This window comes from Salminus brasiliensis, chromosome 8 (genome assembly GCF_030463535.1).
Source record: "Salminus brasiliensis chromosome 8, fSalBra1.hap2, whole genome shotgun sequence".
NCBI lineage: Eukaryota > Metazoa > Chordata > Actinopteri > Characiformes > Bryconidae > Salminus > Salminus brasiliensis.
This window is the reverse complement of record NC_132885.1, coordinates 1,181,977-1,192,838: the sequence shown is the minus strand read 5'-3', so window position 1 is coordinate 1,192,838 and position 10,862 is coordinate 1,181,977. Positions and strand designations below refer to the sequence as shown.

General features: G+C 42.9%; 1 protein-coding gene across 3 annotated transcripts in view; it reads left to right on the top strand.

Moving 5' to 3' along the window:
- Positions 1 to 10,862, top strand: part of thsd7ba (thrombospondin, type I, domain containing 7Ba) — a 364,279-nt gene that overhangs the window by 259,962 nt on the left and 93,455 nt on the right. For all 3 annotated transcript variants that reach the window (XM_072685348.1, XM_072685346.1, XM_072685347.1), the window contains exons 13-14: positions 3,379 to 3,511; positions 3,933 to 4,036. In XM_072685348.1, coding sequence (XP_072541449.1) covers positions 3,379 to 3,511; positions 3,933 to 4,036 — 237 coding nt within the window. The remainder of the gene's footprint in view (positions 1 to 3,378; positions 3,512 to 3,932; positions 4,037 to 10,862) is intronic.

The following is a 10,862-nucleotide window of genomic DNA, read 5'->3' as shown; positions in this document are numbered from 1 at the left end:
CTACACTACTGTTCACTATCTAGCTGCCTGACCGCTGGATTGCAGGTCAGGTTTTGCCGGCCGGCTCTTCTAGCCACAGCTGTCAATCACTTAATTCTTAAGTGTAGCCCCGCCTTCTTGCAATAGAGCAGAGTTAAAAACTGATTTCTGGGGGGTAATAAAATATGGGCCGATATCAGCACAAGGAGAACTAACTGCTGAAATTGGATTGGGAGACACTGGAGAGGGAGAGACAGTTGAGAGGAGGAAGATGGGCAGGTTGAAATATACAGGGATGGGCGGAGCTGCACATCCTACTGCAACCAGCCAGCAGAGGCGCTAGACCTGTGGTGGCTTCACTTTTTAGAAACGATGCGCTGTCCATGGCATCAGAAAATGCGCTGTTGTAAAAAAATAATGATAAATGAGATTGAACTGGAATATATATTTTGAAATAAATAAATAAATAAATAATAGCCCCTGACCCCCTGCTGACTTTAAACAAAACTGCCCAACAGCATTTCCACTCAGCAGCTCCCCCCTAATGGACTGATTTGCTGTTATTCTCTGAAGAACGGAGAGATTAAAGTTATAGAGTTTGTTATTAAAAAAATGGAAATGTGATGCCTCCATGGAGACCGCCTGTGCGTGAGTAATGAATGCGGTGCAGCGTTAGAGATTAGATTGTTATGTGTGAGGCTCATGCACTAAGACGCTGTGGTGTGTCATCACACACTCCTGCAGTTTTCCCGAATGCGAGGCTTCTGCTCAGCAGGCCGCGGAGCTTAGAGCAGCCGCTCAGCAAAAAAATCAAATTCACACATTTTCTGCCCTTTCCCCACATCAGCCCCGAAGTTTACTCCTCCAGTTTGAGCGCTGGAGCTGCGAGGCTAATGTAGCTAACCAGTACTGGAAGCTCATTGTCCATCAATTAGCATGGTGCACACTGCATGCCTGTATCATCACGCACTCTCTTAAAAATAAAGGCGATACCATAGAAGAACAAGCTTGTATAGTATGTGGACAAAAGTATTGGGACACCTGCTCATTCTTTGATTCTTCTGAAATCAAGGACATTAAAATGGGTCGATCCTGCTTCTGTTGGAGTAACTGTCTCTACTGTCCAGAGAAGAAGACTTTCTACTAGATTTTAGAGGTGGGGCATTGCTGTGAGGATTTGATTGCATTCAGTGATGAGAGCATTAGTGAGGTCAGGATGTTGGTCAGGATGATCACCACCACACCTCATCATCCCCACCTCCGCAACTCATCCCATTCAAAAGTACTGGATGGAGCTCCACCACCATCATTCCAGAGAACACAGTTCTTCCACTGCTCCACAGCTCCTCAATGCTGGGGGGCTTTATACCCCTCTAGCCCACGCCTGGCATTAGGCAGCATGGAGCCAATAGGGTCATGATGTTGGTCTGCTCCAGAGAGTCCTATTCTATTGGCAGTACTTCTAGACTAGACAAGCTTTTATTTAGTAGTTCTGAAGCAAGGTTCTGTAAATAACTGCTTTGAACAGTCACTGAGGTAAAGAAGCTCATATCCATCACAGAACTCTTTTTTCTTTAATAAAGAACCCTTAAAGAACCCTTAAAGAACCCTTTTCTTCAAGACTGTCCTACACTACGTCCTACAGCATTCATTTAAAGTGATTTGATTACCAGACCACCCCCCACTGCCCCCCCCCCCAGTGATGCATCTATTCTCAGATAAAACCCTGAAATTTGATTTTAATGAGTCTGATAAAAGACAGTCATGAAAGAAATAGATTTTTAATGGCTGAGAACAGAGAAAGCAGCGCTCTGGGGAATCAGACGAGCGCTCAGTGTTTAGAAATAGCCGATGTTGGGTCTGTAAATAGCTGTTCTTTACTCCCTGGCTGACGTGACGGCGCTCTCAGTCTCAGCGTTTTCATTCTTCAGTAATTAGAGATGTGTAATGAGGCCTACAGCAGCTGCCAAATGAAGCCATTCCGTCAATTTAGGGTCCAAACCCAAAGAGCACCAGGCGGCTCCACCGCAGGAGTCACGCCATCGCGCTTACACACACACTGAGCGTCAGCCCATCATTAATTCATGCAGTGGGTCGACCTACAGCCGGGGAGATATTGACCTTCCTTCAGACTGGATGCTGCTCGGCTGTGCTGCACAGGTGCCGTACTGGTTAATAATAGTGTGCAATTATCTTAGTGCTGCTTTAATTAAACACAGTGTTACTCTGCTCATTATCTCATCTGGAGCGCTGCAGACATGTGTGTGTGATATTCACTTACACTCCCACTAATGACTGTCTGGAGTCACACGTCTGTAAAAGCACTGCACTGTTTAAGGCTCGTGGAAACTAGTGTGAACTTCTGTAGGTTGGAAAGGTTGGTCCTACAGGCGACACCAGTGACCTTCTGACCCCCGTCCATTCTCTGCTGACCCACAGTGTTCTAGATCAGCAGCCGCCGGCCGGCCTGATGTACTGTTTCCATCACTGTTTCTTTACTCACAGTTTCAGATATTAGATATTATTTGTCTTCAGTATGCCTGTCTGTCTATCTAGCTAGCGTATTGTCTGTCTAACTGTATATCTACCAATCTATCTGTCTGTCTGTCTATCTAGCTAACGTATTGTCTGTCTAACTGTATATCTACCAATCTATCTGTCTGTCTATCTAGCTAACGTATTGTCTGTCTAACTGTATATCTACCAATCTATCTGTCTGTCTGTCTATCTAGCTTGTTGTCTGTCTGTGTCTGTTTATCTGTCTAGTTGTCTACCTGTCTGTCTGTCTATTTGTCTGTCTGTCTAGCTAGCTTGCTGTCTGTCTATATGTCTGTCTATCTGTCTGTCAGTCTTTTTGTCTGTCTGTCAATCTAACTAGCTTGTTGTCTGTCTGTCTGTCTGTCTAACTGTATATCTACCTATCTGTCTGTCTGTCTATTTGTCTGTCTGTCTATCTAGCTAGCATATTGTCTGTCCAACTGTATATCTACCAATCTATCTGTCTGTCTGTCTAGTTGTCTACCTGTCTGTCTAGCTAGCTTGCTGCCTGTCTGTCTAGCTAGCTTGCTGCCTGTCTGTCTATCTAGCTAGCTTGTTGTCTGTCCATAAGTCTGTCTGTCTAACTGTACATCTACCTATCTATCTGTCTGTCTGTCTAGTTGTCTACCTGTCTGTCTGTGTATTTGTCTGTCTGTTTAGCTAGCTTACTGCATGTCTGTCTATCTATCTAGCTAGCTTGCTAACTGTCTACCTAGCTAGCTTATGTCTATCTATTTAGCTGTCTGTCTGTCATTCCATCTAGCTAGCTTGCCGTCTGACTGTCTATATGTCTGTCTGTCAGTCTATCACTCAGTTAATCTATAGTGTGTGTGTGTGTGTGTGTGTCTTTCTCTCCACTAGCCAACTCCACCATACCCACACAGTCCCGCTACAGGACCATCGTGCAGAGATCGTCCGGTGGTGGTCAGGAGTGCCCAGACACGCTGTTTGAGGAGCGAGAGTGTGAAGCCCTGCCTGTTTGTCCCACCTACAGGTCACCTTCAAACACACCTTACCTGCTTACCTCAGCACCCTATACCCCTCGCCCACCCCCATCCCCGCCTCCCTCAGCTGTATAGGGTTTATTCCGGCAGCGCGGCACATCCCAGCGCTCCGAACGGAATACAGTCTTACCTTCGTTATCATCCAGCCAGTAATATCTAACAGGAGTGCTAATTAATTTTTAAGCAGCCGGAGCCGTAATTAGAAACACTAGGCTGCTTCCTCTGTGCTCCTGTTGGACTGTGTGAATATTTACACGTTTTAATGTCGCATAAACATTTTGGGCTCTTTCTATTTGCATGCTAAACACCTGCAGTGTAAAACAAGGTATTAGCAGTTTAGCTGTTGGCAACAGTTCAGATGTTCTTCAAGCGACACAAACGGCTGCTGTGAACCTGCCTGTTTTCTCCCAGGTGGAGAACACACAAATGGCATCCGTGCACACTGGTGCCAGATTCTGTCCGGCAGGGGATGATTGGAGCGGGAGAATCCTGTGGAAGAGGCCTGGAGACAAGAGGTAACGGAAAAACACTGGATTATACAGAAAGTACATGTGCAACACACACTCCAGTGGAAACAGCTACCTTGTGCTTCTTCCACTCACTGGCCACTTTATTAGAAACCCCTACCTTGTGCTTCTACTCACTGGCCACTTTATTAGAAACCCCTACCTTATGCTTCCACTCACTGGCCACTTTATTAGAAACACCTACCTTCTACTCTCCACTCACTGGCCACTTTATTAGAAACCCATATCTTGTGCTTCCACTCACTGGCCACTTTATTAGAAACACCCTACCTTGTGCTTCCACTCTCTGGCCACTTTATTAGAAGCCCCTACCTTGTGCTTCCACTCACTGGCCACTTTATTAGAAACCCCTCAACCTTGTGCCCTATGCCTTGTAGATGGTCTTGGATGTGTTTTAAGAAGCTCTCTGACCTGGATTAGCAAATCAGGCCTAAAGCATGTCACCAACCGTCATTCACAAGCTTTATTAGTTCCCTGATGCTTGAAACCTTGTATCAACCACAAGCTCCTCCAAGAAACTGTATAACGATCTGAAGCAAAGCAGTCAAAGCTCACACGGCAGAAAAGGGCTATAAGAAGATAGCCTAGGCCTTTTCAGCTTGCAGGTTCCACAGTGTGGACTGTTATTAAGACATGACCGCTCAGGGACACTGTGAAGGCCTAGATGAGATCTGGAAGACCAGGATGACTCTCAGAGTAGAGGTATGAGGCTGGTGCACTGTTCTACTGTGCAGCGTTGCTTACACAAACAGAGTAAACGGAGTACCTGTGACCTCACAAAACTGCAGAACATCTAGATGAACACAACAGGAGATACAAGGTTTTTGTATAGCAAAAACAGAACGCACCAATATACAGTTTAAACATTAAAACAGCATTGAATACCTACAATTTGGGTTCAGATACTGCCTCCCAGTTTAACTCCCAGTGTGATTTACACACACACACTCACACACACACACACCGGTGCGTGCAGCTGTGTACGTGTATCTTGCGTCTCGTAGCACTTGCCTCGGACACATACAGCCCGTGCTGCCTATAAATAAACGGGAGCAGTGGAGAGGTGTGTAGTGGCCCTTTGACCCTGGGCGTCTTCCACCGCTGCAGATCTACAGCACAGCTCCAGTGAATCCCTGAATTCAGCACTAATTAAAACCTGTCTGCTGTTATTCTGAGGCGGTGCAGCTGGTCACTGAGTGGTCATTACCTTACAGCACACTGATATTTATACATCCGGCAGACGCTCGTGTTCACTGCAGCTTACAGAATGAGCTTGACGAGGAAATGAAACTTAGAGAGTTATTTTATATAACGTCAGGGCTGTAGATATGATCTAACATCTGATACAGAGGCAATATGTAACATTACTAATTATAAATATTTTAAGATTAGTATCTTAAAATATTAGTAATCCTGTTACTTTTAAAGCTAAAGATGTTTTTGGCTTCTGTTTTTAAAGAGATAAAAGCTTTTGCAGCAATGATATTATCTTTTATATATAATAGTTTAATATTAAGATTATACCTTATTATATATATTTTTGTAATCTGCCAAATATCTGTCAGGTACAGTTGTCTGCAGAAGTTTGGGCACCCCTGTTCAAATGACACATATTATTGATGTTCTTAAATAAGTAAATAAGTGAACAAGTGAACAAGTCTTCTACAGGAGAGCTTAATAAAATATGTTAAACTAAATTCAGTAAATAAACATATAATATAATTAATACACACCGCACAATCATTGTGATTTATAATGTGCAGCAGTGTGTAAAATATCTCACATATACATTCAATACTGTACATGTAATCAATCATCTAATGGGATGTTGTAAGACAGTAAGGAAATATGTTGTTGACAATCTTATTACATTTAAAGATGGTTTTGCTTTTCCTGGAAAGTTCAACATTCCTGGAGATACAAGATGGAAATAATATGAAAATAGTATAACTAGTTGTAACATATTCAAATCTTTCAAGATTAAGATGTTGAAGTGTAATATTATATATATATATATATATATATATATATGTGTGTGTGTGTGTGTATGTGTATGTGTGTGTGTGTGTGTGTGTGTATATATATATATATATATATATATATATATATATATATATATATATATATATATATATATATTTTTTTTTTTTTTTTTTTTTTTTTTTTTTTTCTATTTACTTGCTTACACTCAGAACATCAACCACACATGTACTTTTTAACCAGTGTACAAATCTGTATCACATCTATCAAAATATCAAAATATACATGTAATATATATATAATGCATGCATGATATTGATATACAGTGAGTCCAAGAAGTATTTGATCCCTTGCTGATTTTCTTTGTTTGCCCACTAATAAAGACACTATCCTTCTGCACTTTTAATGGTAGATATATTCTAACATGGAGAGACAGAATATCAAGACAAAAATCCAGAATATAATTTTAAAGAATATATTTTAATTAATTTGTATTTCAATGAGGAAAATAAGTATTTGATCCCTCTTGCCAAACACACTCAATACTTAGTGGCAAAGCCTTTGTTTGCAAGCACAGCGGTGAGACGTTTGTTGTAGTTAACCACAAGTTTAGCAAACACACCAGGGGGAATTTTGGCCCACTCTCCTTTGCAGATCCTCTCTAAATCATGAAGGTTGGTGGGCTGTCGCTTGGCAACTCTGACCTTCAGCTCCCTCCATAGATTTTCGATCGGATTGAGGTCTGGCGACTGGCTGGGCCACTCCATGACCTTAATGTGATTTTTCTTGAGCCAATCCTTTGTTGCCTTTGCTGTATGTTTAGGGTCGTTATCATGTTGGAAGACCCAACCACGGCCCATTTTCAGATCCCTGGCAGAGGGGAGGAGGTTGTCCCTCAGGATTGTGCGGTACATGGCTCCATCCATCTTCCCAGTGATGCGGTGAAGTAGCCCTGTACCCTTGGCAGAGAAACACCCCCAAAACATTATGCTTCCACCTCCATGCTTGACGGTGGGCACAGTGTTCTTGGGGTCATAGGCAGCATTTTTCTTCCTCCACACATGGCGGGTGGAGTTGAGGCCAAAAAGTTCAATTTTGGTCTCGTCTGACCACAAAACCTTCTCCCAATAACTTGGTTCATCTTTCAAATGATCATTGGCATACTTGAGGCGCGCCTCCACATGTGCTCTCTTCAGCAGGGGTACCTTTCGGGCACTGCAGGATGTGAATCCATTGTTGCGCAAAGTGTTGCCAATTGTTTCCTTGCAAACTGTGGTCCCAGCTGCCTTCAGGTCATTTGCTAACTCCTGCCGAGTGGTTGCAGGACGATTTCTGACTGTTCTCAGCATCATTGCCACCCCACGAGGCGAAATCTTCTTTGGAGCACCGGGCCGAGGTCTGTTGATTGTCATGTTATACTCTTTAAACTTTCTGATAATTGCACCAATAGTTGTTACTTTCACATCCAACACCTTACTAATCTTTTTGTAGCCCATTCCAGCTTTGTGAAGGTCAACAATTCTGACTCTGAGGTCCTGTGACAGCTCTTTGGTTTTACCCATGTTGGAGACTTGAAATCTGTGTGATCTGTCGGATTCTGTGGACAGGTGTTTTTCACACAAGTGATTAGTGAGAACAGGTGGCTTCAGGTCAGGTAACAAGTTGATTGGGAGTGTCTAACTGGTCTGTAAAAGCCAGAACTGCTAATGAATACTAAGGGATCAAATACTTATTTCACTCCATGAAATACAAATCAATTAATATATATTCCTTAGATTTATTTTCTGGATTTTCTTTTTAATATTCTGTCTCTCCATGTAAGAATACATCTACCATTAAAAGTATAGAATGATCATGTCTTTATTAGTGGGCCAACGAAGAAAATCAGCAAGGGATCAAATACTTCTTGGACTCACTGTATATATATATATATATATTTTTTTTTATAAATGTGACAGTTTTGTACACTTGTTAAAAAGTATGTGTGTAGTTGATATTCTGAGTGTAAGCAAGTAAATAAAACCTCTACAAGAAACGAAATAAATATGAAATAAATATGAATACATGTGTGTATTAAAATGTGCAGAAGTGTTTCTCTGTAGAGGATGTAACTAATTTAAACTTGTAATATGACCAGGATGCCCAAACTTTTGCAAATAAGGTAAATATTCTAGAATAATCTAAACCCTGTGCAAAAAATGTATCTTAGGTAAATCATCTTAAATCTGTTCAGTAAATCAACTATTCTTTTTTGTTTTTTTTTACTTCACTACACTGCATCTGAATGTCTCAGCGAAGGATAAAATAGAATATTTTTATTATTGTTTTTTAATATTGTTATGAATATTAAAAGATTATTAATCTTTCTTGTAGACATTTTACTCCTGGAGAGTAGTGATCTTACGGCTAACTGTTTTAAACTCTTTCAGTTTCTGGATCATTCTCTAAAACAGGTGACCTTAAAGCAGCTGTAATGACGAATTAGAAGTGCTGTCTGGATACTTTTGGACACGTTTATGGATCTTTAGAGTTGCTTCTATTACATTGATTCAATATTACTGTGTACCAGAAAGCACCGCTTTTAAATTCAAACACCAGCTGACCGCCTCTGTTCCCCTCAAAAACAGATCCCTCGTCCTTGAGGAAGGACGCAGCGCTTTAGCTTTGAGGTTAAGAGCAGACGGAGTTATCTTTAAGTGGGATAAAGGCCTTTAACTGCTGAAGGAACAGTCCAGCAAAACAGAGCTATGGAACTTATCCCCACCAGTTAGCACAGTGCTGACCACAGGGTTACCTCACGACACTCTCCTCAAACCACGTGGAGCTGTTTCCCTCTCTAAAAGGCCTGATTGTGTACCTTCTGATCTAGTCACTCACTGCTTATCCTTTAGAATTAAACAGACTGTACCTTTAAAATTGACATGTGTATGTAAATGAGATCTGTTGTGACACATTCAAACTTTCTTAGAACTTTAGCATTAATACCCCTCAACCCAACCCCTCAACCCTCAACCTAAACCCTCAACCTAAACCCCTTAACCTAAACCCTCAACCCAACCCCTTAACCCTCAACCTAAACCTTCAACCTAAACCCTCAACCTAAACCCTCAACCCAACCCCTCAACCCTCAACCCTCACCCTCAACCCAAACCCTCAACCCTCAACCCAACCCCTCAACCCAACCCCTCAACCCTCAACCCAAACCCTCAACCCAAACCCTCAACCCAAACCCTCAACCTGAACCTACAACCCAACCCCTCAACCCTCAACCCAAACCCTCAACCCAACCCCTCAACCTAAACCCTCAACCCAACCCCTCAACCCTCAACCCAACCCCTCAACCCTCAACCCAAACCCTCAACCCAAACCTACAACCCAAACCTACAACCCAACCCCTCAACCCAACCCCTCAACCCTCAACCCAAACCCTCAACCCAAACCCTCAACCCAAACCCTCAACCCTCAACCCTCAACCCAACCCCTCAACCCAACCCCTCAACCCAACCCCTCAACCCAAACCCTCAACCCAAATCCTCAACCCAACCCCTCAACCCTCAACCCAAATCCTCAACCCAACCCCTCAACCCTCAACCCAACCCCTCAACCCAACCCCTCAACCCTCAACCCAACCCCTCAACCCTCAACCCAAACCCTCAACCCAAACCCTCAACCCAAACCCTCAACCTGAACCTACAACCCAACCCAAACCCTCAACCCAACCCCTCAACCCTCAACCCAACCCCTCAACCCTCAACCCAAACCCTCAACCCAAACCTACAACCCAACCCCTCAACCCAACCCCTCAACCCTCAACCCAAACCCTCAACCCAAACCCTCAACCCAAACCCTCAACCCTCAACCCTCAACCCAACCCCTCAACCCAACCCCTCAACCCAAACCCTCAACCCAAATCCTCAACCCAACCCCTCAACCCTCAACCCAACCCCTCAACCCAACCCCTCAACCCTCAACCCAACCCCTCAACCCAAACCAACCCTCAACTAAAAAAAACAAACGAACGTGTGACACAAAAGAAACAAGCCTTCCAATCAAGACAATCAAGAGATCTGCTCTGATTGGCTGCCCGATATTACAGTCTGGGCAGTACACTCCTTATAACTTCAGCATGAAGGGAGTGTGTGGACAGATCAGTCACATCATGGAGGTTGTTTAATAGCCCCGGTACAAATTTCTGCATTAAAATTTTAACTAAAAATGAGAATCTATTTTGTTGCTCTGTAAAGTAGCAGGAATCATTTCATCACATGCTGTTCGCACGTTCTTCAGATGCCACTGACATTTTCTTGACCTTCCCTGGTGGGTCTGTAACGGGTGGTCAGCACAATGGAACAAAGATGACATTTTTACATGGGGTCAGAGGTCATAAACACGGCAGATATTGAGTGCATTCATTAAAATTAATGAGGCCATTCATTAGAAATAATAAGAATATGGGAGAAGGCGTCTTTTCACGGGTGTAATTGTGAAGATCCACAATCTGCTGGTTATTCTAATCCTATAATAAGAGCAGATACACGAGTCGGACTGTCCTCCGGAGGAGCGAGCGGAGACCGCTGGCCGTGTTTTCTGTGCAGTGTGTTATTTTAATGCTCTGCTGTTTGTCAGCTGAAGTTTGTGCTGTTTTTCACTGCGCTTTGACTCCTCTCAGTGTGTGTGAGAGAGAGAGCATGTATAAAAATAACACACACTCCCATAATCCTCTGCTATACTTTACTTTATCCACCAGTTCCTCTCCTGCTTCATCCAGCTGTCCTCATTTCTGTTAACCAGGACACAGTTACAGTACTTCAGTACTTTATAGTTTATTAATTAA